This window comes from Cyprinus carpio, chromosome B20, assembly GCF_018340385.1.
Source record: "Cyprinus carpio isolate SPL01 chromosome B20, ASM1834038v1, whole genome shotgun sequence".
NCBI classification, from domain to species: domain Eukaryota; kingdom Metazoa; phylum Chordata; class Actinopteri; order Cypriniformes; family Cyprinidae; genus Cyprinus; species Cyprinus carpio.
Genome location: NC_056616.1, coordinates 3674601 through 3702468, shown reverse-complemented (window position 1 = coordinate 3702468; position 27868 = coordinate 3674601). Strand labels below are relative to the sequence as shown.

The window sequence follows — 27868 nt, the reverse complement described above, 5'->3', positions numbered from 1 at the left end:
TTTTAAAGGGAATTTATATCAAATCCACTTACGATGGGCTGCACGTCATCACCGGAACCACGGAAAATGTGAGTCAACAGAACAACATCGCTTTGAATTGTTTGTCTTTTTTTGTTTTTAATGCATGTCCAGCATCATTCAAGCCACAGTCTGTGACTAATGGAGTTCACAAGCATTGCTTCAATTGATTCATGACGTCTGTCTGTGTTTCACCCTTCAGTCTCCAGCAGACAGAACTCAGAGGATTCACGCAGGCGATGAGGTGATTCAAGTCAACAGACAAACAGTGGTGAGTCCATCCATCTGTCACATGATAGTGAGGAGGATTATGGGTAATTGTTCTGCCCTAAAAGAGTGAAAGGAGGCAAGATGGTGAGCTTTTGTGTTAGACTGAGTAAACCTGATCCATGGGAGAGAGAGCGGGAGATATGTGCTGAAAAGCCTTTTAGATAACCATATTGTTATGAACACCTTTATCATTGTTTTGGATCAGTGCTGTTTTTTTTCACCTCATATTTACAGAGAAAGCATTGGGTTAGTGCCGACCCATTTGTGTTTGTACAACATAAAGCTATTTGACTACATTTGCTCAGCTACAGTAGGATCAACTTCCCCCCATTTATGATCGTTTTTGTCCAGGTTTCATTTCTGTGAAAGTCCGCCCTTGTGAAAAAGAAGTGCACGTAATTGTATTGATTGTGCACTTGTAGTATATTTATTCAAAAATGTGCTTGCAGATAAAATAATATTAATAAAGTGAAGGCCATTTTAGCATACGTAGGGCTAAATTTACTAAACGTTTGAGTGCAATTCCATAAAAGGGGCAAATTCTGCCGGTGATTTACTGAGAATGCGCACATTAAAGAACACTTACGCAACATCTCATTTACATATCGACCAATGCAATCTACCAAGAGTATCTACCGCTTGCTTTAAATAATGCCGCAAATACCAGTGAATTGACGAGCGCAAATCTTAGTAAATCGCGTGATTCATTTAAATACTCTCCTCCCATAAATTTACAGATTGAAAGGGAAACTCCTACAAATGCATATTCAAATAGGTGAGTCGTAAAAATAACTGTCCACACCTTTTCAGTGCTAATTGTCTTTGACAGTAGTTTTTTGGGGGTTTGCGCTGGCACAAGCTGATAGTAAATCTGGCCCTTAGAGCACACTTTTATGACTGTCTATCTTAACACACTTAAGTACACTTTTAAAACATGTACTTTGTTAAAATAAATGCTAAATCTTTGTTGCAATAATCTTTTGTCATGTTTTAAAGAAGTACAATTATTTTAATGTCTTCACTAACACACTACATCACATTAAAGGTACTTCATTATAATTGTAACGGTAGTGTCTTGTTTGATATTACAGTTAATTTATTTTAAATGTAAATTGCAACTGCATCATTACAAATGTGTAAATAAAAGACATGCACGTTTCAATAGAAATGACATTAAAGTATATGTTTGTTTAGTTTCTTAGAAAATAAAATTAAACACTATCTCTTTGTGTGAAATAAAGTTTCAGATAAATAAAAGAACACTTAAAAATGCTATTTAAAAACACATTTATGAGAAATACAGTTATTTATTGAAGAAAATAAGATGTATGCAATCATGAGAAATTATGAGAACAGTTACGATTACAATTACGAGAACTTAAGCAAATACAAGTAGTACAGGAAAAATTATGAGAAAGTCGTAGATACAAGAAATGAAGCTAACAGTCACCGTCTTCTCAGGTGGGCTGGCAGTTGAAGAATCTGGTGGAAAAGCTCAGAGAAGATCCTCAGAATGTGACACTGATGGTGAAGAAAAGACCATCAGGTACCTGCAGCTTCACACCAGCACCGCTGAAAAACATGCGCTGGAGACCCCCTGTCACCCAGGTACTGCCCTCATTCTCCTACAGTTTAGCCTCGCAGGAAGCTTTTGTCTGAAAAAAAAAAAGTATCATAGTAATATTAAGCAGCATAACTGTTTTAAATCAATAAGAAATGTTTTTGAGCACCAAATCAGCATATTAGATTGATGTCTGAAGGATCATGTGGCACTGAAGACCGGAGTACTGATGCTGAAAATTCAGCTTTGCATCACAGAAATAAATTACGTTTCATATATATTCAAATAGAAAACAGTTGTTTTCAATTTGAATAATATTTCACTGTATCATTGTTTTTGCTTTATGTTTTGAATATACAAATGCAGCCTTGGTAAGCATAAAATTAAAAAAAAAAAAATCTTATCAACCCCAAACTTTTGAACACTAGTGTAGATTGTTTGTAGGTAGTCGTATGCAAATGACAGCTTGTGAAGCATTTTCTACTTTTTCTGTGTTTCACATTTGGACAAACTCCATGAACTTTCATTGTTTCAACATGAGTGGATGGCTATGCATGGGTGTTGCAGAACTAAAACAATGAAACATTTCTTCCTCTCTCCACACACACACGTTAACTTGCCTTTGAAAATGCATGTTGACGTCACACTTCTTCCACAGCTGATTTATGCTGATTAACAGCAGTTAAGATTGCTGGACCAGCAGCAGGGTTTCACATCAGGATGTGTGTTTCCAACTGATTAAACTCCCGGTCCAAATGTCACACAGCCATTGATTTCAGAAATACTGTAGCTAATATTAGTCCATATGGACTCTCCCAAACACCTCGCTATTCTTTTAAAGGTCAGACTGTAGACCACAGCTCAAGGAAAACGATTTTCTTTCAATGATGATTTGTGTTATGAACATGAATGCTATTACAAATCAGGCTGCTTATGGAGTAATGGGGTTCTATTACTTTTAAAAGCAACTGGACTAAGATTTTTGCCTAAAAATGATGGCAGCAAGTTTTGCACAAACAAGCACCACTCACATTTCAGGACGTGTAAAAATCTAGTTTACATAATGTACCTTTCAATGAATGAAAGCCTTGCTTGGCAACAAATGTCCTTCTAATATCTGTTTATGCAATACACATAATTCATACAGAAACTTACTGAGTAAAAAGACTATTATCGGTTCTTTCTTCAAAAGTAGAACAGTAATATTGAAATGATGTGGATTTATGTCAAATCTTATCCCAGCAAAGTTAATTAAAGGCTTAAAGAAAGTCTACATTCAACAAAAAAAATGCTATGTCTCACAAAATAAATCAGGTCCCTGAGAAGAAAAGCATACTTAAATACAAAGTGTCTTAATGTACTGATTTAGTGTTGAGATTGAAGGTCTATGGATTCAGATTTAGTGAAAATTATAAGCTCTGTGATCCAAATGATCTCATTTAAAAGATGATATAAGATGTCATTTAGCAAGGGTCTCTTCACAGCTAGCGTATGTAAATATATCTTAAACCAGGCAGAACAAGGGACTAATAACTTTGTTTGTTTTAGAGCCCATCGTATGAGCCTGCCGCCCAGTCATCCAGAAATCCTGTGCAAATCAAGCGTCCGGAGAAACCTGCAATTTTAGATCTCTATATTCCTCCTCCTCCTTCCATGCCATACAGCCCACGGTCAGTATCTGTTTCTCTGATAACGTATCTCCTTCATATTAAATCAATTATTCTGTGGCTCGGTTCCAAAACATAGCAAGCCAATCGTTTTTTTAGCCCATAGTTAGCCTAAAATATACTTCAGTTTTGACATGTATGCAATAGCGGTGTTCGACACATGCGCAGTTCCATCATTGTCCAATGTCTGTGCTATTTTTCATCAGAATTTATGATTGACTAAAATGTCTCGTACTAATTTAAACTAGGGTTGTGGGATCTCTTCCTCACACAAATGTGGCTGTCTAAATTTTTGCTGTCTGCAGTAATCTCACTGACAGGTATTGTGAAATGTAAAATGGTACAAATTAAAAAACGCATTAGATGCGTGTTGGAGGCATTAGGCTACGTCCACACAAAGCCAGAGCTTTCCCTATCCAATCTTTTTTTTTTCCTTGTCTCAAGAAATATCTGCGTCCACATGAAACCACAAAACCGACACAAAACGATGTAGTATACATGCCAGACCAGTATGTGGCGCTGTAATTCTGCCACAGAGATACACTAAAAATGGAGAAGAAGACTTGGACTATGCGCATAAACCTTGCGCGTGGTACACAAACGAACATGGAACAATACATTTATTAATCTGTGTTAATGTTAGTTAATAAAAAGACTGTCGTTCAGTGTTTGTTCATGTTTTTGTTGCTGTTACGTGACGTAGCGGTGTCTGAATAGGGGCGAGACATGGGCTGATGACGTCATTGTTTCAGAAAATATATGGATTCGCTGTCCACACAAAAACACAAGGGGCGGCGTTTTTAAATTTACAATTTGTTCCACTCTGGAACCCGGTTTCAAAAATATCGGTTTCACTCTCCCAAAACGGCGGATCCGTGTGGACGAAACGCCTATACAAAATGTATGCGTATACAGCGAAACGCGTCTCCGTGTGGACAGGGCCTTAAATGCAGCATCTGTATTGATTGTAAATTAATTTTTTTTAAATTTACAATAAATAAGTTTCAAGTATAAAATGACATTAGTATACAGTTGCGGTAGAATATGTACAGTAATGATTCAATTTACAGCACGTTTAAAAATGTATTAAAAAGCAAAAACACTCCTGATGCACATTCTTTATTTATCATTTTGTAGAAGTAGGGTTGTAGAAATCTTGCTGAATTTTTCATAGAAAAGGTGCATCTTGTTCTGTCCAAAGTGACTCACCTGACGTCGTAATATGACTTCCCAACTTATAAATACAAACTTTTTTTTTTATCTCTGTATGTGTGCAGGGATGCAGAGACGAGGGAATATGCAGCAGTAAAGATGAGACCAAAAGGTTCAGAGTCGCCCAACTCATCTCTGGATTTAGCTAGTAGACGGCGTTCAAATATCAGTGACTACAACAGCAAACCTAGTGTAAACCCAGCTGAGGTCGCCGCCCCAAAAGCGCGACTGAGACAGCGCACCCCATCTAGAGGTTAGTACCTGTTCAACCTATACGTGACTTTATTTTGTAACATATAATGACAAGAAAATGTATTTCTATTGAGCTGTTAGTTAGCTGCATGCAGGATGACTAGTCCACTTCATGAACAAGTTACTCTTATGACAAAGAAGTCAAAATAATAAGGTTTGAATCAGTCTGATGAAGCCACTAAATGAATGAACTGACTGAATCAGTCAGAGCCATTACTGAATCAACACGAATCACTGAACTGAACTGTTCCAAGCTGTTCATGAAAATCTAATTACTACCCAGCTAACAAAAGCATGTTCTAAGAACTTTTTGCTAATGTTCCAGTTAAGTTATGAAAATGTTATTTCTGAATGCTTTCGGATCATTCAAAAAGTCAAGTTTTGTGCTGATGTTTTGATTACATTAGTAAAACACGGATAACTTTGAATGAACGTTCTATGAACATTACTGGAAAAGAGTTCCTTCTGAGAATATTAACCAGAATTCTAGAATGTTCCTTACTGATTGATTGTCCATATGACAACATGTGAAGTTGTTGATAAAGCTCTTCAGTGAACTATGTGGCATCTGAGTGCATTGTAAACAAAGCTTCAAAACAAAATCAAATAAAACCTGCACAGAAATAAAAGAGGAGACTCTTATGGATGGTTCCATGGTTTCACTCTGAGTCTTTAAATAAAAGTCTTAGCCAACTTGGCTCAAGCAAAGACTCAATTAGACTGATTCTTTCATTGTGCGTGTGCTTTAGGGAAGCCACGTCCCATGTCCATGCCAGTAGACACATGCCTGAGCGTGTCGGACTCCCCCTCCAGACCCTGGGCTCTTGGACGGAAAGGTAAGCGCAACACCTGCCTGTATGTAAACTACTGCTGAAGCAAGTTCATCTCCAGCTGTCAGCGTAAACATTTCACAAGCCCAGTTATATGGGCGGGAGCAGACAAAGGTCGGATAACGCTGTATGCATTGCATTTTTGTCTCTGTTTTTCGGTAGCTCAAGTGGTAATCTCTGTATACCCATCAGTAAACATAACAGTAATCTATAAACAGATGTAGAGTTGTTTTCTTGTTGCTACTGAAGAATGCCTATTATCATAGCTAGTCAAAAGCAAGTCATCATGTTGCATCGTGATTTTTTTTTTTTTTACATTGTTGCTTTGTTCCTAGTCTGGCAGAATCCAAGCATAAATCTGCATAAATTCCACATCGTAACTTATTGTCACATTGTAACTTAAGAATGCCATCAAAGGTTTCAATTATGATAAACAGCTCTCATAAAAAGTGTTTCCACCGTCTGTCCTCAGGTGATGAGATCTTGCACAGGTACCTGAGTAATGAACAGATCCCCACCATCTCAGAAGAGTCGCCCTGTTACCCGCTGCCCTACCGCCCCACAGGAGAACGCCAGCTCGTCCGAGGGGTCGACCACATCCGTGGCAGCCAGTGCTTTATCAACGCAGACCTGCACAGCAGCGCCACCATACCCTACCAGGAGGCCGTCGCTCGGAAGCCTGCAGCCAAATCCTCCAAGAGACGCCCCTCAGAAGCCTCAGTGTTCAGCAGCTGGATCGCCCGACTCAAGCTGCTCACACACTGAACCTCGGTCCCTCTGCAGTATTATCACTTCAGACCCAGAACGCTCCACAGGACCTGTTGAAATTCAGTTGGGCCAGTATTAAAGACATCCTCAGTGAAATGCCTGTTACTCTATTTAAGGTTTCTTCAGCATTAAGGACACTACTGAAAACTCTTCCTCTGATAAATCAAAAGGATTTCCACTTGGAACTGTGTTCTCAATAAGTTATTTAATTCTGTGCATATATTGTATTTTATAGATAACAGGTCCAGCATATTTCCTACTTAACAAATAGATTTTTTAAACATATGCTTTAGGTAAGTTAAAGATATGTTATCTCTGAAAAGAGAAAAAGAAATGATGCTGTACATGCAAGAGAAATAAATGTGCACATTGACGTGTCTATAAGACAAGAAGGTTTTTGTGAAATTCAAAATGCATGCTTCGGGGTTGGGAAAGTTTCAATTTAAAATTGATTCCCTTTTAATACACAAGTGTAAATTTGACAGGAAGTTGAATTTACCTAAAATGCAATCTAATAAAATTTCAAAGGTCCAAGGAAATTTGACTAATTATGGCAAAAAAAGTAGAATATACTTTATTCTGATTAGAAAAAGAAAAACAACTAACTTCAAGTTAACTGTTAAATTAACAATCTTTTTATTTTTTAAATTGAGGTTAATAAGATATGTTTTAAGAAATTTTCCACAAAAATATTAATTAACAATTTTCAGCTGTGATAATGATAGTACATTTTGAGCTCCGAATTAACATACTGGAATGACTTTTAAAGGATCATGTGATGCTGAAGACCAGAGCAATGGCTGCTGAAAATTCTGCATTGTTACATTTTTAAATACATAAAAATGAAAAAGATATTTTAAATGGCAGGTATTTTTTTTATGTTTTTTTTTTTTTTTTTTTTTTTTTTTTTTAATCAAATAAATGCAATCTTGATGAGCATAAATCACTCCTTTCAAACACTTTTAAAGACTTTTTAAAAACCCCAAACTTTTGAAGAATACTGTGTAAGCTATACTTTATTGTTTTTGTTTAATATTAGGCTACGTTATTCTATTAATTCCATTTTAATTCTGCTTCCTTAAGTATATATTCAAATTACAATTCTGCATGGCATTTACTACCTCGATTCAAATTCAGGAAATGAAATAAAAATGTTAAAATTCTAAATTCAATTCTCAATGACAGCCGAGTGAGTACATTTTGCCATATCATAGTCTGAAAGACTTCATTGTGCTACAGTAGCACAATAATAAAGACTGAAATCTTTTTTTTTTTTTTTTTTACTATTAACTCACATTTCAGTGTGCAAATTACTGACTGTCTTAGATCATATAAATGGTCTTCTGTTGTGAGATTTACTCATGCTTGAATCATTTCAATCGCTTCAGATGCAAACAAACATAAACGAGGGGGTGGTCTTAAAACCATCTACTGTAACACTAGAGCAAGTCATTAGTTTTGAGCAGGACAGGATACTACTTGATACTCGATCATGTTGTCAAACACTATTAATAAAGAATGTTAAATCCTCATACCATGGATTCCTGTGCGGGACAAACACATTGGTCTGTCTGGTATTTTATGTTCTTCCTCCAGAGGGCGCTGGCGACTCAGAAAGCCAATAAAAAAAATCTGAAATCTGATTTATTGGAGAGATTTAGGGCCAGTTGTTCAAAAAGAAATCTGATCGGATTTTGGATTAAATATTAAAAACGGGTTGTTCAAAAGAAAAAGAAAAAATAAGGATTCTGAATTCGGATTAGATCACAAAATCCAATCTTGGTTTTGATCTGGATTAAATCTTCAATTTGTGTTCTTCAAAACGTTTTAGTAAGATTGGGATACTTTTGATTAAAAAAAAAAAACGGGATTATTCTGATCCCAGCAGAAGGGTGGATTTCAAGAAAAAACATTAAAACTGGTCCAAAAAATACAGTATTTGTAACGTAATATTTCCCAAATCCAGATCATTCTGAACATTTTTGAACACCTTGCCCTTGTATAACAAAAAAGTGTAGGCTAAATGTTTAAATCTATTCATTCCTAAATTGCATACGTAAAATAGAAATTAAAATGTCACATTTAAATATATGGAGTCAACGAATTATACGTAAAATAAATAAATTAAAGCATTCCACATTTTTTTCTTAATTCATTATTTAGTTATTTATTAGTTATCACAAACGAGATGTTTCAATTTGAGAGAAAAAAAACAGTAAAGAGTTGAGAATCTTTTTTTTATTTATTTATTTTTTCAAACCATCATACCTGACCAATCAGAGGCAACAGCCAGGCTACAAAGTCCCGCCCATTTTTAGTACCTGTGTTATGCGAATTGCCTTTCCAGGGCCTTTACTTTATTTTCTACTTGTGTATCATATCATCCGAATAATTTAATGATTAAAGGAGATTATAAATGTATCCCAAAGCATAGCACGTTGAAGAAAGAGTTTAAGATAATCTTCTGTGCCCTGCATAGCGCCGCGCAGTGGTCTGTAACTGAAGCTCACGGGTTTATCTGACAACAACACACACAAGCAGCTTTCCTTCCCAAGTCCTTCTTTTACGCAAACCATCAGATTACACTTGAATATAATGAAAGAAAATGGTCTTATTATAATACCGTGAAGTTAAATACATTAGACGTGATGAAGAGCCGCGAGTGATTAAATCAATTATGCAAATGAAAGGCGTTATTAGAGGCTCCCGCGAGCGTCCAGAGGCGCTTCACAAACACTGGCTGCGATGTCTGCGAGCGGCATTTTCCGAGGAATAAAACACCTGCAGGTTTTCACATGCTGGTTACAGGTGCGTAAATGAAAAATACACATAATAACATAAAGAAAGAGTGAAAAAGTGCACGCGTTTGGTTATAGCTGTAACAAAGGTTTGCCAGTCAGAGATACTTCAAACAAACAATTAAATTAGTTTCTATGTCTTTATTATTATTCATTAGAATATATAAAGACTGACTTGTTTTTCTTTGCTCAGCTGGTAGAGGACATCTTTTTATTGTTCTCCTATTTGAAGGCAGCCGAGGTGAATCAAAAGAGTCGGACCGAGTCAGTAAGTGTTCACTTCATTCCTCTTCTTGTTTTGACTTTTGTGCAAGTGTGTCATTTATTTATTCTTTCTTTCTTTCTGAGGACATACTTGTTTTCTAACCATATAAACAAACAGCATTTCTGTCAAATAGTTCACACAAGTACTTCAGACTGAATCAGTCAGGTAGCTCAACAAATCTCAGTGTCTCAATCATAAGATTACAAAGTAGCTGTAAATAATGTTAAAATATACCACTCATCATGTTCTTTTACTGACTTGCATAACATTTTATTTAAACGGCATCATTGCTGTAAGTTTTCTCTACACTCAGTGTTTTTAGAACTGACTTTTTTACTCTACTTTTTGCATCGTAATCATAAACCACTTCCTATTAACTAGACATTGAGCTGTAACCCAAATGCAGATGTTTTTCACATAATACTGGACAGAACGTTTATCCATCTCTCTGAGTGTTAATTAATTGCGTGTCCATACAAATTCTGTTTAAATTTGACAGCCTTCTTTTAGAAATTCCACAAAGTGACACGTAGTTAAATAAGCATATTAATTTATCTTATATACTTTATGTAGGGTTTGGGTTATCTCGACTTCTGTTTAGATCTACACTATCTGGATTAAAATAAATTTTTTGAAAATGCATAAATTAGATTCATGCGAATAAGCCCACTACAGTTTCGTTTCAGCTGCTTGCACACTTTGCCTACACAAGTTTTTTTTTTCAGAACTTTTCACATCATATCAACTATCCAATTACTGTAGCTTCAAAACCATCGGCAGTCCGTGGGGAGTCCTTATTTAATGCAGCGTTATATGTGAGGGTTTTGAAACCGTGAGATGGAGGATATCAGTATGAGTGTGATATCTCACTGGCGCGCGTGTGTGTGTGTGTGTGTGTGTGTGTGTGTGCGTGCGTGTGTGTGTGTGTGTGGCAGTTTCAGGGAAGTGAAAGCTCTTTTTAGAGGCATCTGTGTTATTAGCGCTGTCTCTCTGAGCTGTGGGTGCTGATGGGCACTGCGTAATTTATAGCATTTCTGTTTTCTCTTTCCTTGCGCTTTCAGTACCCTCTTCAAGACTTTGCCGCTGAGAGGTTTCAAGGTAAGCTGACGATAAAAGCATTTTTAACATAGACGAGTTATAGATGTTTTATACTCACTGAAAGAGTAAAATGATGAAGTACACAATGTACAAAGAACTAGTGTTAGTGTAATCTTGACTCCGTTGATTGCATTAATGCAGACGTGATGCTATTATCTCTGCTATTGATGTTTCAAAGTACTGTTGAGTTAAGAAGCCAGTGAGGACTGATGTCTCCTCGTTTGCTTGTGATAGGAGATGACGTGATGAGCCGCAGAAAGGTCTCGGTGAAAGACCTGGGCCAGGGCGACTGTCAGGGCTGGTTGTACAAAAGGAGGGAGAGCAAAGGGCTCTTGGGCTGGAGGTGGAAGAAGTTTTGGTTTGTGCTCAAGAAATGTTCGCTCTACTGGTACACGTCAGACATGGTAAGTTACGTGGTTTTCCCCTGATATGTGGCCTCGCTATAGAAAATGTGAACATGTGCATTCATGTCTTGAGTTCATTTGTTATCTAGAAACCTGTTGCACAAAACAAGTTGAACAAACTCTACATTTCGATAGCAGAGTCACAGCTCTGGCTACTGTGGGTTTGATACAGAGTATGCAGTGAACAGCCAATCTCATGAGCGGTTTGACTCGCAGTTCACTTTTCTGATGAAAATGAGGAGATTATGAAAAGTTTAAACACATTGACAAGGCTATAAGAACCATTGCTGCTCCCACAAAACTTTGCGAAAAAAATAAATATCTGTCCGTCAGTGCAAGCAAAACATCGTAAACAGGGATCCCACGGGTCCTTGAAATCCTTGAAAGTTTGTGAATCTGAAAAAATAAAATAAAAAAAAAATTCAAGGCCCTGGAAAGATTTTGAGAGGAGACATACATTGATATAGGTCCTTGAAATCACTTTAACCCATGAATTTCACTAAAAAAAAAGGAAAAAAAAAATCCATATTATTCCCTCTGGTACACTAATGTGTTATTTCGGCAGCAATTCGTGGCCTATGCATACTGGCTTGCTTGATTTACGTTTGTTACACGCATTTTGTGTCCAGTGCTCCCGCAGACATTCTAATATTGCATAATTTTTGTGCAACAGCGAGCCGCTATCAATATGCAGAGTATTTAAAACTCTTTTAAATGAGCGCTCGCTGTTCACTTTTGATTTCGCAATCACACACACTCTGTGTAAAGGAAGATCATATATTTGTCAATGAGCTCAGGATCTGTTGAGCAGCAAATCCTCCAGCGTGGTCTATCAGCCATCTCTCGTTCTTCTCAACCCATGATCAGTCAAATCTGACTCCTGCAGCTCGTGATGAATGAAGGGCTGCCAAGTCTGGAATTTCCCTACTTTTAAACTGTTAATGGGTTGATTTTCTCCCGTGGGTTAAAGGTTTGAAATGATGCTTTAATTAAATTTGACTGAAATGCTTGTATTGAAACATTTTGCATTGTACTTATGATAAAACAGATATTAAGTTTTGTGAAGGAGGGCCACTGGTAGGGTGCTTTTTAGCTGTGATCAATATGCATAACGGTGACTGTAAAATATGTATTTTAGGTATGGGAAGTACATATTTTCAGTTTTGTCATTTGGGAGATGGTCATTGCGCTACTTTGGGCATAACTTTAACCACCAACCAACCACACCCCAGCCCCCCGCCCTGCCTGCACCCACTGTCCTCTTTTTGGAAAACTAAAATATGGCCACCCTACGTGACACACGAAACTACTGCGATGGTACCTCAACGTTTCACAGACACACCTTGAAATTAATGTTGAATTGCTTTGCTTGCTAAGAAAAACTTAAAAGTATATTCATAGATCTTACAACTTCCGGTTACATGAGCCTTTTCAATAAAATCCATGCAAAAGTTAATATCAGATCATTTTAGAATACAGTATAGGATGGACTGAATATTCTTCAGTTTTATTCAAAACAGAAATACAAAAAAAAGAAAAACAGAACACCATAACACTGCCAAAAACAAAAACAAACACAAAAAAAAATCTTTTTTGCATAGTTGTGTTTGAGACATGAAAACTGAAACAATGTATCTTACAAGATAACATGATGTAACCTCGCTCTCACTTGAAATGTGTCCCCCACATCAAGTCCTTGAATTTGAGGGTATTGGACCTGGAATGTCCTGGAAAGGTTCTTGAATCTGAAGTTAATCAAGGTGTGGGAACCCTGTCATAATTTAAAACATGTAAGATTAGTCATTTTTAAAAACTTTTTATATTGTCTAAAGCATTTATTTATATATGTTTATATTAATTTAAGTTAAAAGCTAATTAATATTATGAAATAATTATTAGTTAAAGATATTTAAAAAATATATTTAATTGTCAAATTATAATTTCTTGCTTCATGCTTTAAAAAATATAATATAAATATGGTAATGTATAATTCATATATAATAATTAATTGGCAAAATCGAAACAATTTTTGTCTCTCTAATTCTTGTACTGCTTAATTCGGAGCAAGAGAGACGAGGGAGTGACTCTGTGTCAGAGAACACTTGGCTAATTGGTCCATTTTCAGTTTCTGATCTCATATCCAGAAAAAAACCCGGCTTCAAATCACAGCTACATTTCATGAAAGCATAGCTATCTTAAAGGGATAGTTCACCCAAAAATGAAGTTCTGTCATCATTTTCTCAGACTCAAGTTGTTCCAGACCTGTATGAGTTTTTTTCTTCTGTTGAACAAGAAAGATGTTTTGAAGAATGTGGGTAGCCAAACAGTTGATGGTCCCCATTGATTTCCATGACATGGAAGAATTACTATGGAAAGCAATGGGGACCAGCTGTTTGGTTACCAACATTCTTCAAAATATCTTCTTGTTCATCAAAAGAAACAAACTTTTATACTGGTTTGGAACAACTTGAGGGTGAAGAAAGACAAAATGACAAAAGACAAAAAAAACAGAGTTTGTTCAAAACTAATCTCAAACTTAAATGGGTAGTCTTTTTCCAGAGACAAGTTCTCTCTGTTTCTTTTCAGGCAGAGAAAGCCGAAGGCTACATCAACCTGAGAGACTTCACCATAGAACAGGCTACCGAATGCAAGAAGAAGTTGTAAGTTCATCTTCCTTATTTAGAGAGATTTGTGGCTGCTTGTGGTTAAAAAAAAAAAAAAAAAAAAAAAAAACCAGACAGGTCTATTTGCCCCATGTGGCCTTATGTCTATTTTTTCTGAAATTACTGCGTGCTGAATGTTTAAAGCAAGCCTAGGCTATAATGGTTGCTCTTACTTGGTAACATATATGCAACACCCACACAAATTCATAAAAACTCTTTGGGATCCACACAGAACGTCATTGCAACACCCCAGGACAATCTAGCAACATCTTGCCAACCACCCAGAACATGCTCACAATGGTCTCTCAAAACCATGCCTCCGAAACCACCTAGAATTGACCTAGATGCACAGAGACTCAGAAAGCCATAGACATGCACTAAAACACTCAGAGAACCTTAAGAACTGAATGGCAACCATCCAAACTACACTAGTAACAGCACAGAAAAGCCCTGGAAACTACTCTGGACACCGCATAGCAAGGAATGCCATTCCAGAGTGGAATCACATTTTTCATATTTGGATTAAAGATTACCAAGACTTTTTTTTTTTTTACTTGCAGAGCAACACCATAATAGGAGCACACTTAAAGGTGCAGTGTGTAGTATTGACAGCTAGCACTTGAAATGGATACTGCAGTCCAAATTCTAAATATTGGAGAGAGTTGTTTCTCCTGCCCCCTCCTCCTCAAATTCGATGCTTATGTGGGTTGCCAGATTGAGGATGTGCAACAGGAACAATTGACATTGGAAGGCGACGAGCCTTACACTGTAAGTTTATTTATCCTCATTTTAATATGCCTCTGGTAGGATCTCCGATCTCTGACTCTGGCTTCCATGGCTGTGTTTTCCACCATCTGGCAACCCAAGGTGTCAAAATACTATTAGATAAACTGGCAGTGGGCTGAGTCACAAAAACAGACATTCCGACACGGAACACACATTTCAAAATTAGAATAACTGGCTGACGCATTGCTTTTCAGAGAAACAAGTATGTGAACTCAGCATGTTTCCTAAATATCTGCAAAAATGTTATTGTATTTTAATGCTTTAAGTACAGTCAAAAAAATTATGTACAGCACGTTTAACACACTAGGCAACAAACCACAACAGAAGAAAATATGCTTGTGCAACATGCAGTACTTATATTTTCTGAAGGGAATGTAAAATGGCTGTGGGTTTGTTTTTAGACTGATGCATTTTGAAGATCTTGTGCAAGTGGTCAGGCTGTAAATCAGATTTTTTTTTCATACTGGAAGTGTGTCATCTGTACCCCTCTCAGAACGCGCTCAGAACACAGGAAACTGCCTGCTCTAAGCATGTGGTCTGAGATACTGTGTTTTTCACAGACTTCCTTCATAAAAGACATACAGTATCTGTGTTTTACTTTGATAATTAAGATTGGATGTAGATAAGACCAATCTTGGTGTCAAACATGTTTTCGGTTTTATGTAATGCTTCCACTACGTCATGTAACCACACATCCACAAAGAGACTGTCTCGGAAAACTGCTGGAGTTGTGTATGTTTGAATTTGCATTCACTTGATTCTTATTTTCCAGTGCAATGAAAGCAAGCCACCTCGACATGCTGACACTCTACTTTGCAGCTGAGAACATTAAAGACATGAACAAGTGAGTGTGAAAAAACACAATTTCTTATGTTTGTAAATGTGGTCAGAGATAAAGTGCTTGCTGACACATTTTTAGTCATGTTGCACTTACGCATACATGTGAAGCCTGTGGGTCTGGTTTTTGGCCCAATGTGACATGTTTGCATTGCAGTGTGGCGGGCTGCTTTGACACCTCAATGAGACCGAAGCTGTCTGCAGCACACCATGCAGTTGAGCATGTTTGATGATAAATACAGGGTTTTGCAGACCTCCAGTGCTAAAAATAGGCTACAGGTTGGGTTTCTTAACTAAGATTTGCTGGTTGAAAGTGTCCAGAAAGTTCTGTGCTCCATTGCAGCTATTGTATGAATATTTTATTTAATAGAGTAGTTCACACAAAAATTAACTTTTAGATATATAAAACATTTAAATATCTAAAAAAAAAAAAAAAAAAAAAAAAAAAAAAAGTAAAGCAAAAATGTTAAATATAAAACAAATATATGGGAGCCTTCTAACAAAAAAAATACAAAAAGATTCATTTGCAGTAATTAGCAACAGGGCCCAAACTTTGCATTTTAATTGCTATTTATCGCCAAATATAACCAAGAACTGCTCTGTGGATGCCAAATGAAATAAATTTTAAACTGTATTTCTTATTATAATGTGTATTATAATGTGTAAAATTCTGTATACAGTACATTTCCAATCTCGTGAACACATCAGTTGTAAAATTAGCCTCAAAAATGTCTATTTTAAACATAACCGAGTTGCCTATGGTGTGAGCGAGCTACACATTTATAGTGAATGGCTCTGACTCTTCCTAGCAAAGCTGTTGTATGGCTTCAGAATACCTGAGTATATCACATAATTCATATGGACCACATTCTACAATACGGTAATGGTACCTGACATGCATTTACTAATTTTAATTTTTTTTTGGGGGGGGGGTATGGAAAAGAGCAGCTTCGAGTTTCTTCAAAATATAATTTTTGTCTCATGGAATCAAAACGTCAAATGGTTTTGGAACAACAGACCGAAATCTTTTTTTTTTTTTTTTTTGGTAAACCATTCCTGTAAAGGTTTATTGAAGCATACTGAAATAAACCTATGAGTGGAAAAAAACACTGAGAGAAAGCTGTGGGTGTGCTGCTATTAAACCGCGTGGGCAGAGGACACACATAATGATCCATTACAATTATTCCACAGATCTGATGAGTTCATTCATTATAATTGATGTTCTTTATAACCTAGATGGCTGGCTAAACTCACCCAGGCTTCAAATGAACCTGAGCCCACAGACTCAACAGATGGAGGTAAAGATTCACACCACAAACGGTTACAGAAACCTGGTTAATACAGAGCGTCTGTTTTAGTCTACTTGATGTGTTTCACCAAAGCCATACCTGACACTTTAATAGCTGCATTTTTCTGGTATTGATTGTGTGACTATAGAGTGCTACAGTGAGGAGAGTGACGATGAGGATGAAGCAGACACCGCTGAGGTGTGTGTGGAGTACATGGATCAGCTGACTCCTGGCTCTCTGCATGTGAGTCACCACACTCAGTCCAGACATGCTAATTTAAACAGACCCAAAACCATAAGTGCTTTAAGTCAGCGTCTAACTCTTCTATTCATTGTGGTTTATATGTGCTATTAATGCCTTGTGAAATGTGCCACACTATAGTTTGACTGCTTGGTTTAAAAAAAAAAAAAAAAAAAAAAAAAAAAAAAAAAAGTACAACAAAAAATTCAGTTGCCAGATATACGTGTCTCACTCATTTCTACATACGTACACAACCATGTAAATGTTTCCACAAAAATATCAAGCAGCATGACTGCGTTCAGCAGTGATGATAATAAGAAAGGTTTCCTGTGCAGCAAATCAGCATGTTAGAATGGTTTCTGAAGGATCATGTGACGCTGAAGACTAGAGAATTGATACTGAAAATTCAGCTTTGAAATCACAGGAATAAATGTTATAAAATCGAAATGTTAAAATCTTAAAATGGGATTTTTTTTTTTTTTTTAATTGCAATATTTCAGAGTAATATATATTTTTTTACTGTTTTTTTTTTTTTTGTTCAAATAAATAGAATCTTGGAGAGTAATAGAAATCTTTCAAAATAAAAAAATAAAGTCTTCCTGACCCCCAAACAGTATAAACCAGCAACTGAACAAACTTAAGAGAAAAACACAAATGAAACAGAGGTGCAGTTCACATTCCTAAAAATCAGTGCTAAGAAAACACTAACTCTATATCATTTAATTTCTTTGTCATTTTCACAAGGTTTTTATTTTTTTATTTTTTTTTTAAACTGAATTTATTTGAGATTTTGACAGATTGATGTTATATTTTTAAATGTATTTGTGTATGAATGTTTCAGGGCTGTCTCCCGCCTCCCCGCTCCTCTTCCTCTCCATGTCAGGACTCGTTCCCGCTGGATTCTCAGGCGTGTAACCGCACAGAGACTCAGAGTGCAGACAGTGAGTCGTGGCAGGAGCTCAGCTCAGAGGAAGACCCCATCCAGAAAATACAGGAATTCAAAGGAAGTGACTGTAAGTGAACGCTGGAATGAGATCTTTTATCCTTACGAGAGCACTGCATGGCAGGAGTCTGAAATAAAAACTGTTTTTTGTTTTGTTTAAAAGAGATGGTTCACCCTAAATGCAAACTGTCATCATGTTAATCGTGCTCAATTTATTCTGCACCCCTAAGTCTTTCATTCATATTGGAAACAAAAATGTAAGATTTTTTTTCCTTGATTGAAAGTCCATTCACCCAAAACTTTAAATCGGGGTCACCAGACTCTGTTCTGTTGGGCCACTACCTATGTTTCCATCCACCTATTTTTATGCACATTTTGGAATATTGCAAAAAAAAAAAAAAAAAAAAAAATGGTGGATGGAAAATGCACATAAAATAAAGTGTATGCGCATATTTGAGTAGCATAAACTTTTTATCCGATAAGAAAAAATGTGCATAAACTACGATGGAAACACATTTACCGAAAAAATTCCTCCATGCGCATTGAAAAAAGTCATGTGACTTTGCGCTATGAGACAGGATAACTTGACTAACCAGCGGACCGATCTCGTTCACAGCATCTATATGTTGTTATGGTCATTCTGAAAAGCCTGAGCAAAGTCTGTCGTCAAAGTATGTCTTTATACACGACTGCGTTCCCAACAACTGGCATCCACTGACTGCATTTATTGTGTTTCGTCTGCTCGCTCTGAGGCACAAGTCATTTATCATATATGAAAATTATTATATTCCGTGGTTCCTCCTAGTTTTCTTAGTGATATTTAGTGCCAGTTTACCAGGAAGTGACGATATCTTCAAATCTTACACTATCTACAAAAACTTTACTTTATTTGCAAATGTTTTATGCGATATTCCAGTTTTGCACATAAGTTTAATTTGAATCTTTGGATGGAAACATAGCTAATGTCCTGCAGAGTTTAGCTCCAACCCTAATTAAACACACCTGACCTCTTGCTAGGTATTATTGAAACTTACAGACAATTGAATTGAATCGAATCGTTGACATGATAATCGTAATCGAATCGAATCGTGAAACCAGTGAAGATTCACACCCCTAATTTTTACTAGAATATTCTTAAAGGGATAGTTCACCCAAAAATGAAAATGATGTTTATGTGCTTACCCCCAGGGCATCCAAGATGTAGGTGACTTTGTTTCTTCAGTAGAACACAAACTGAGATTTTTAACTCGAAGCGTTGCAGTCTGTCAGTCATATAATGGAAGTGGATGGGAATCATGGCTTTGGGAGTCAAAAAAACATACACAAACAAAACCAAATGAAACCCTGCGGCTCGTGACGATACATTGATGTGTAAAGACCAAAACCATCAGTCTGTCCAAGAAACTGAACAGTATTTATATCGTTTTTTTACCTCTGATTTTCATCGCAATGTCTGAACTGTCCTGAGCGCGTGAGCCGTCTTCTTCTTGCTTTACGGAGGGATTGCAGATTTATAAGAGCATTACTGCCACCTATCTCTCAAATGGACCATTGACACTCTATCTACAATCTCAGGTAGGAGTGTCAGTGGTCCACTTGAGAGATAAGTGGCGGTAATGCACTTATTAGTCTGCAATCTGCCATTTAGTTTCTTGCAAAGACCAATTGTTTTGTCTTTACACATCAATGTATCACCACGAGCCGCCAGGGTTTTATTTGGTTTTGTTTGTGTGTTGTTTTTTTTTTTTTTTGTGACTCTCAAAGCCGTGATTCCCATCCACTTCCATTATAAGACTGACAGACTGCAACCGTTTGAGTTAAAAATCTCAGTTTGTGTTCTACTGAAGAAACAGTCACCTACATCTTGGATGCCCTGGGGGTAAGCACATACACATCAAATTTTAATTTTTGGGTGAACTATCCCTTTAACACGAATGAGGAGATTTAAACTTCTGAATTATACTAGATATTGCTTTTTGTCTCTCTAAAATGATACAAATTCTTACCCAGTTATTGCAAACTTCTGGAAAGTTCATGGAAATGGATTGCTCTATAAGTGTGGCAATCATGTTCGTATTACTACATTCTCTTCAAACTGGTTCGTAACCAGATACTCTTGTGTTATTGTTTGAGCAGGCCCCCCGTCTGATGAGATGGAGATGCTGTATCTTCACCTCAAGCAAGTGAGTCTGTCCCCCACAGGAGCCCTGCAGCCCACCACCAAACATGACTTCAGGTCCTCCTTCATCAGACGCTGCAAGAATGAGAGCATTAATGAGAAACTGCACCTGATTCGAGCTTTAAACAGCACTTTAAAGGTGAGTTTGACATTGCTGTGTCCATTCATAGGTTAGAAGTGGCCTGTTTGAGTCCTGAAAGGGTTACTCTAAATAGTAATTAATCTACAGGGAACATGTAAATGGCCAAAACTCTGTCGATTCTAGATTTTAATTTAATTTTTATTTTTTAAATATTTTATTTCAACTTTATTTCAGTTAAAGGTATTTTTATTAACTTCATTAGTTCTTGTTTTAGTTATCAGTGAGACTTATCCAGATGTATTTATTTATTCAAAAATACCTTACAATTAAGCATAAGTTAAGATATAGAAAAAGTAATGAAGGGGGAAAAAGTCAGTTTTAGTTGTCAAATGTCAGGGCTGTTTTGTGAATACAGTTTTATGTAAACTGCTGAAATATCTGAATTTTGTAGAAACTGGTGTTTGTGTAATGTACCTTTTATTAAACCAAAGTTTTTTTTTTTAAGAAGCCTCTTCTGCAAACCAAGCCTGCATTTATTAAGTACAGCAATAACAGTAAAATTCAGAATATTTTTTACTATTTAAAATGATTGTTTTCTATTTGAATATACGTTAAAATGTAATTTATTTCTGTGATTTCAAAGCTGAATTTTTAGTATCTTATTCCAGTCACATGATCCTTCAGAAAGCATTCTAATATTCTGATTGGCTGCTTGGAAAACATTTATTATTATTATGTTGATGAATAGAAAGTTCAGAAGAACAGCATTTATCTGAAAAAGAAATCTTTTGTAACATTCTAAATGTCTTTATCATCACTTTTGATCAATTTAAAGCATTATTGCTAAATAAAAGTATTAATTTCTATAATCCCCCCCCCACCGCCACCACCAAAAAAAAATTAAATAAATTATACTCCAAGCTTTTGGAGCAATGGTATAGTGTATAGTGTATAATGTTACAAAAGCTTTTTTAATTTTATATAAATGCTGATCTTTGGATCTTTCTTTTCTTCAAAGAATCCTGGAAAAAAAAATGTACTCAACTGTTTTAAATACTGATTAATAATTTTATTTTATATTTATAATTTATGTTGGTGCAGGTTTTGTCCTCTTCTTGTTCGTGCAGTTTTGTCTAACAGTTTAAGATATTTGACTTCCTCTCTAGTGCTTTAAGGTAGAATAATATCTGTGGTCTGTGATATCAAGGGAAACTACACTGACTCACTCAAATGATCCGCTTTGCACCATGTACAGTGTTTATGTGGAGGCAGGTGGTATTTATAATTCACAGGCGAGGGGGATGTTAGTGTTCGAGGAAGCATAAAAAAGGACACAGTAAATCCAGTGAATATTCAATCACCAAACTAAATCATAACAATTATCAAAAATTGTGTTCTCTTCCAGTGACTATACTTATATATATATTATGTTTTCTTTGTCTTAATATTATAGGGATGTTTTCTTTGTAATTACTTTGTTAATTATTTTTCTGAAACATGGATCGACTATATATATATATATAATGTTTTCTTTGTAAATGATGAAACTTTGTTAAAAAATGTGTCCTGCATTTTTCAGTGTCACTAACGAAACGGTGTATGAAAAAATGTGTCCTACATTCCTAAACTTAACTAAACAAACGGTGTAAACCCATAGATTTATGATCAGGAAATATTCCTGTGTCTCTCTCTCATAGCTACAAGGTGTAAGTAGATGGGTCTCATTTTGAGATAAATGTTCATCGGTAGTGAGCTTTTCTTTTATAGCTATAGCTTATCCCATAGTATTGTCACTACCGAAACATGTCATGTCATCGTGTCGGTAGTGAGAAAAGGGAACACATAATCCTCATATGCGGGGAAAATAAACAGAATTTTACTACAGTTATGCATTTGTGTGTGTGTGTGTGTGTGTGTGTGTGTGTGTGTGTGTGTGTGTGTTTTAGTAGTGTTTTAGTATGCGAGTTAAAATTCTGTAATGTGCTGTGGTCGCTACCAAAGCATCACTGTCACTACCGAAGCATGGGATGTTTTATCAAAAATAAAGTACACTGAATGATCAACTAAGATGTTTTGATGTTTTTGGTTCAGTGTATATCAAACTAATGAATCCTTAGCTTTGAAATCCGTATGATCAGCTTTTTGACTTTTACAAGAAAAATTGGATTCAAACAAAAACAAATCTCATAAATTACATTGAAATTACACTTGAAATATTGTTAAAAATTGTATTAATTCACCTCTGAAAAAAAAATTATACATAAAATATCAAAATCATAATAGGTCAATATAACCTTTCTAATTAAATTATTACTGTGTTTTGGTAGTGACAATTTTGTGGAGAGGACAAATATTCCAAAACTTTCTGAAAATACAATATGAGAATTAACTGCACAATAGAAATATGTACCTTGGATATTATACAATTTGCATACATGCAATTTATTTTTTAATTTTTTTGGAAAAATTATTTTTGTTTTAATTAGCAATAACACTTACATTTCTATAATTACTTAAATATAGCTTTAGTGATGAACATTTAAGTTTTGGGATCATAAAAGTTTGTATGCATGTATCAAAACTTTGAAAACATTACTTTATTTAAATGTTTTAAATTAAGTATCTTTTGCTCACCAAGGATGAATTTATGAAAATACAGTGAAGACACTAATATTATTACAATTTAAAATAACTGTTTTCTATTGTATTTTCTTAAAATATATATTTTATTCTTGTAATGCAAAGCTGAGTTTCCAGCATCATTACTCCAGTCCTCAATGTCACATGATTCTTCAGAATTCATTCCAATATGCTGCTCATTTCAAACATTTCTAAATATTATTAATGTTGAAAACATTTGTGCAAGTAACCGTAAAATGTATACTGTTACAAAAGATTCTATTTCAAATAAATGCTGTTCTTTAGAACTTTTAAATGAATTTTTCAAAATGTTTCCATAAAATATTAAGCAGCTAAAACCATTTTTAACACTGATAATATTAAGAACCCTTAGTAATAACTGAGCACCAATAAAAACTGAGCAGCAAATCAGTCTATTAAAATGAAGGACCATGTGACACTGGAGTAATGATGCTGAAAATTGCTGAAAATATATTCAAACAGCGAAGTTATTATAAATTGTTCGCAATATTACACTTTTTACTGTTCTTTGATCAAATTAAGCCCTGGTGAGCAGAATTTAATTAAAAGCATTTTAAAATCATAGTCTCAGCAATTGACAACAAACTCTGTTGATTGTATTTGAAGTCTACAGACACTAGATGGCGGTGTTGGTCAAACAAAACCATAGCAGCTTCACTTGGTCAGCTGGGAGTTACATTCATAGTTTCAGAAGAAACCATCATTTGATTCTGTGTCCGTCTTGTTTCAGGCGAAGGAGGCCGATCTGCAGGCCATAGAGCAGGTCTTGAGCGAGCCGTCTCTGAGCGCTTGTAAATACAGACAGTGGCGAGATGCTAATGTGCTCCTGCTGCAGGAGATCGGAGAGAAACACAAGAGAGCCGTGGAGCCACAAGCCCAGGAAGCTCTGGTTCAGACTCAGCCTCAGTGTCAGTCGCTCTTCAGCACAGCCATCAAAGTGTACACCGAGACCAGCCTGTGAAGAGCAGGGGACCTTTACAGACATCAGCGAACTGTGTGAAGACAGAAGAGCACAGGAACACAAACCGAGCAGGGCTTCCAGGACACAAATGAAGCTTCGCTGAAACACTTCAAACAGAGGCAGAACACAGTAAAATGACCTCAATTTGGATTCATTTGATATCAGTTTTCTCTGAATTGGACACATAAGAGCCTAGCTCGGTCATAACTCATTTCTGAAACATGTAGTTACTGCATTTTGCCTTTGTAGTTCAGAGGAACTGTAACTAATGAATAAATTACAATTTTGTGTTTTGATAAAGAAAAGTGGGAGAAAAATATGTGGATGTTCTGTAAACTTTACTCAAATATGAAATGGTGATTTTAAAGGGAATATGAATCACTCGTGGATTCATAACAACAGTCTGTTGTCTAGTTTTTAATGCAGTGTATACATGATTTTCTCCAGATTGTGGATTGCACACAGGACGAGCACACTCTTGCATGTGTGTGTCTTGTATTAGTTACCATTCACTATACACATAAATCTAAGCTTAGTTCTCTCTTCTATTCTTAAACGTGTTTGTATTTGATGTTTTTAGAAGTGGCATCTTGTTTATCTGTTTTTAACAAGACGGTCTCTTTTAGATGTACACATTTTAGCATTTTACAACTGAAAATTAATATCTTGGGTATTGTAGATTTTTGTATAAACTGCTGATTTAATTGTATAAATGTGTACTTGGTCTTTTTGGAGTAATTCATGCTGAAGGTGTGAAATAAAAATGGCTGTGTAATATTTTCCTGTTGCAATTTTGTCTGTTAGGGTGTATTTGAGAAATTGAAGTGCTCAGTATGTCCATTTAGCCACTTTCTGTTTGTCAAACTTGGTGGAATATGCTCATTCAATGAATGTATAAATATACATACAGAAATAGAAGTTTTAACTCACAACTTTAAATAAACGCTTCAAAAATCTGGCTTTTTTACAATGTGTACAAGCCTGTGGGATGAAATTCGATACCAAAATGGCAACATATTGAGGAGATAAATGATCAAGGTTTTCATCATAAGAACAAATATGACTTACTTACTTACTGCAAAAATAAAATAAAAAAAAAATCAGCCCAGAATATTTCATGAAATCTGTGCACTGGGCAGTGTTTAAAAGCCTAAATTAAAACTGTTCGTCATATAAAGATATTAAAAATAATTTGAAGAAAGACTTGTTAGTTTGGAACAACTGTGAAAATTGAATTAACCCTTTAACATCTTTGATTTAAATGAATAGAAAATGCAAACATGTCTTTCACACCATGACACCAGGCAGAGCTGGGGTCCTCCATCATGCCATCTGTGAGGGACGAGTTTATGAATGTATACTCAGACAGAAACTTTTTGATAAGAGTCCAGCACACCGATCACACTCGGCCATCTGCTGCCAGCTTTTGTACCCCGGCACAAAGAGAGTTAATCCGACTGCTGTGCTGTTATCCTTCACTGACACTGATTTACATGACAATAGAAGGTTCTGCACACTTTCAGCTGAAGGCCTGTAGGGGGCACCATAGAGCAAACTGTATAATTAGATATCTGAACGTATGCTACTTCTAAACTTTCCTACAATACTATAATTGATGGGAAAATCAAGGGTTTGTGGGTAATCCTAGCTCAAATCGAGAACACCAGTGCCTGGCCACTTTTTCAGCGGCATTGGTTCCAGAAGTATTTTTCCCATTTATTTTTCCCAAAGGGATTTTTCAAGAAGTCTTTGTTAAAGAGCCATGAATTAACCAGCTTAGAGGTAAATCACAACATTACCACTACTTTGATTTGATGTATTTGAAATTTGACCAAAAAAAAAAGTGCGCTTTAATAAGAGGAAAAAACTGCAATCCCATGATGTGTTGCAAATAATATGAAAAATACAAAACTACACTACTGATTTAAGCATGTTGATTAAATAACGAAGCAATATGTTTTACATTTATTGCAAGATGTGTATAATATGCATACATTGAAGCATACTCAAACTACACTGAAGTAGTTTAGGGAAGCGGACTATCTCTGTAAAATCATAGGTCATGTATTTTTCTTTCAGGAATTCCACTGTTGAACACAATTATTAAAAAATATACGTCGAAATAACATGGACTGATGACCAAAAGCATATACCATTGATTGCATTTTACTTTTTGCTTCCAGAACCTGACTTTTGCTCTCTATAGCAGATGCTCAAAAAAAAAAAAAAAAAAAAAAAAATCCATTAGAAAAAGTATAAACATCGCTATTAGCATATTCATTCAATTCAATTTATAATACTATTTAGAATGGAAAGTATGTGAATTAGGATGCAATGCTAGTTGCTTAAGTCAAACCGGCCTTAAGCTAGTGTAAAGTGACGGACTGAAAACATGTTATTGTTTCTTGTGAGGTGAAGAGAGGGTAAACTCAAGTCTCCTGGGCTCTAAATAACAATGTTACTGTCTATTTCCGCGAGAGTGGTTTAACACACAGCAGAGGTCAGGGAGAAGGCAATACACTACAGAAGAAAGTGTCTGTATTGGAAGCAGATTGGAATACTACATCTTTTTATGTGTCCTGTGAGGCCATATTTCTTCAGAGCAGTCAAATGTGGCTAGCTCAATGAAACTTAATGACAGTGTGCTGTCCGCAGGTTTATAATGGTGTATGTGTGTATTCTTCTGCAATAGCCCTTGCTGAACAGGACCTTCTTAATGTGTAATAAAACATTAATGTGGAATATTTATATGAATAAATATTAAATTCATTGTTGAGTTACATTTTTGAAAGCATCATGAAACCATTCTGGATACCAATTTCAACAGCAAAGATGAATAAAAAAGCTATTGAACTTTTTTTTTCAGCTATTGAACTTCTTCAGTGCTTTCAATTTTAAACACTATACGTTTACATCTAGTCATTTAGCAGATGCTTTTATTCAAAGCCACTTACAGTACAAATGAGGACAATAGAAGCAATCAAAACCAACAAAAGAGCAATAATATGTAAGTGCTGTGACAAGTCTAGTCTAACACAATAGACGTATCAAAGTTTTTTTTTATAACAAATAAAAAGAAAACAAGTAGATAGAATAGAAAAAGAGCAGAGAATGCTAGTGTTAGAGGGTATTTTTTATAAAAAATTAAAAGAATGGAGAGTGCTAATGTTAGAGGGTTAAATGTAGATAGAGATGTGTTTTTAGCCGTTTCTTGAAGATGGGTTAGTCAGATTGAGTCAAGGGTTCAGAGTTCTGTAGGCCACCTAAGTCTGAAGTAATGAATTTAGGTAAAGGGGTGCAGAGCTAGTGGTGGATTTGTAGGCATACATCATACATCACATTGCATTTTATGCAAGCAGCTATTGGTAGACAATGCCAATCTATGAACAGAGGTGTTACATGCACTCTTTTAGGCTTATTAAAAAGTAATCTTGCTGCCGCGTTCTGGATTAATTGTAAAGGTTTGATAGAACTGACTGGAAGTCCTGCCAAGAGAGCATTGCAATAGTCCAGTCAGAACAAGCTTGAACAAGGAGTTGTGAAGCATGTTCCGAAAGAAAGGGCCTGATCTTCTTAATGTTGAATAAAGCAAGCCTGCAGTACCCCTGGTTTTAGCAATGTGGTCTGTGAAATTTAGCTGATCATCAATCACAACTCCAAGGTTCCTACATGGCTACCCTTGAAGGAGTTATGGTGGATGCATCTAGCTGGATGGTGAAATTGTGATGAAGTCATGGGTTTGCTGAAACCACAAGCAGTTCTGTCTTAGCCAGGTTGAGTTGAAGATGATCGCCCATCGGGCCCGGGCTGAAATGCAGAGCTCTAGCATGTCCCAGTCAGAACACCGGCGCTACAAGACAAAAACAATAAAACCCATTACAAACGAGCCATTAGTTGCATCCAGTGGGGACATAATTACAGATTATAATGACTTATACTGTGTTTTTTTGCCATACAGTCTATGGTTTTTATGCATTGCGTTGCATCGCGCTGCGTAAACATAAAACCATGTCTGTATTTGTGATCGGAGAAAAGACAAACGCTACTCTATACCAGCGGTTCTCAATTCCAGTCCTCGTGCCTC

The 27868-nt window shown here is 36.0% G+C and overlaps 1 protein-coding gene across 1 annotated transcript in view; it reads left to right on the top strand.

Moving 5' to 3' along the window:
• The window catches only part of LOC109113278 (connector enhancer of kinase suppressor of ras 3-like), a 44976-nt gene extending 20415 nt beyond the window's left edge, over positions 1 to 24561 (top strand). The window contains exons 7-24 of the mRNA XM_042747461.1: positions 9 to 68; positions 221 to 289; positions 1750 to 1896; positions 3398 to 3519; positions 4794 to 4981; positions 5730 to 5816; positions 6283 to 6572; positions 9279 to 9386; positions 9570 to 9644; positions 10703 to 10739; positions 10974 to 11143; positions 13730 to 13803; positions 15365 to 15436; positions 16666 to 16727; positions 16867 to 16961; positions 17800 to 17971; positions 20038 to 20219; positions 23554 to 24561. Coding sequence (XP_042603395.1) covers positions 9 to 68; positions 221 to 289; positions 1750 to 1896; positions 3398 to 3519; positions 4794 to 4981; positions 5730 to 5816; positions 6283 to 6572; positions 9279 to 9386; positions 9570 to 9644; positions 10703 to 10739; positions 10974 to 11143; positions 13730 to 13803; positions 15365 to 15436; positions 16666 to 16727; positions 16867 to 16961; positions 17800 to 17971; positions 20038 to 20219; positions 23554 to 23784 — 2241 coding nt within the window. The 3' untranslated portion in view covers positions 23785 to 24561. The remainder of the gene's footprint in view (positions 1 to 8; positions 69 to 220; positions 290 to 1749; positions 1897 to 3397; positions 3520 to 4793; positions 4982 to 5729; positions 5817 to 6282; positions 6573 to 9278; positions 9387 to 9569; positions 9645 to 10702; positions 10740 to 10973; positions 11144 to 13729; positions 13804 to 15364; positions 15437 to 16665; positions 16728 to 16866; positions 16962 to 17799; positions 17972 to 20037; positions 20220 to 23553) is intronic.
• The last annotated feature ends 3307 nt before the right edge of the window (positions 24562 to 27868 follow it).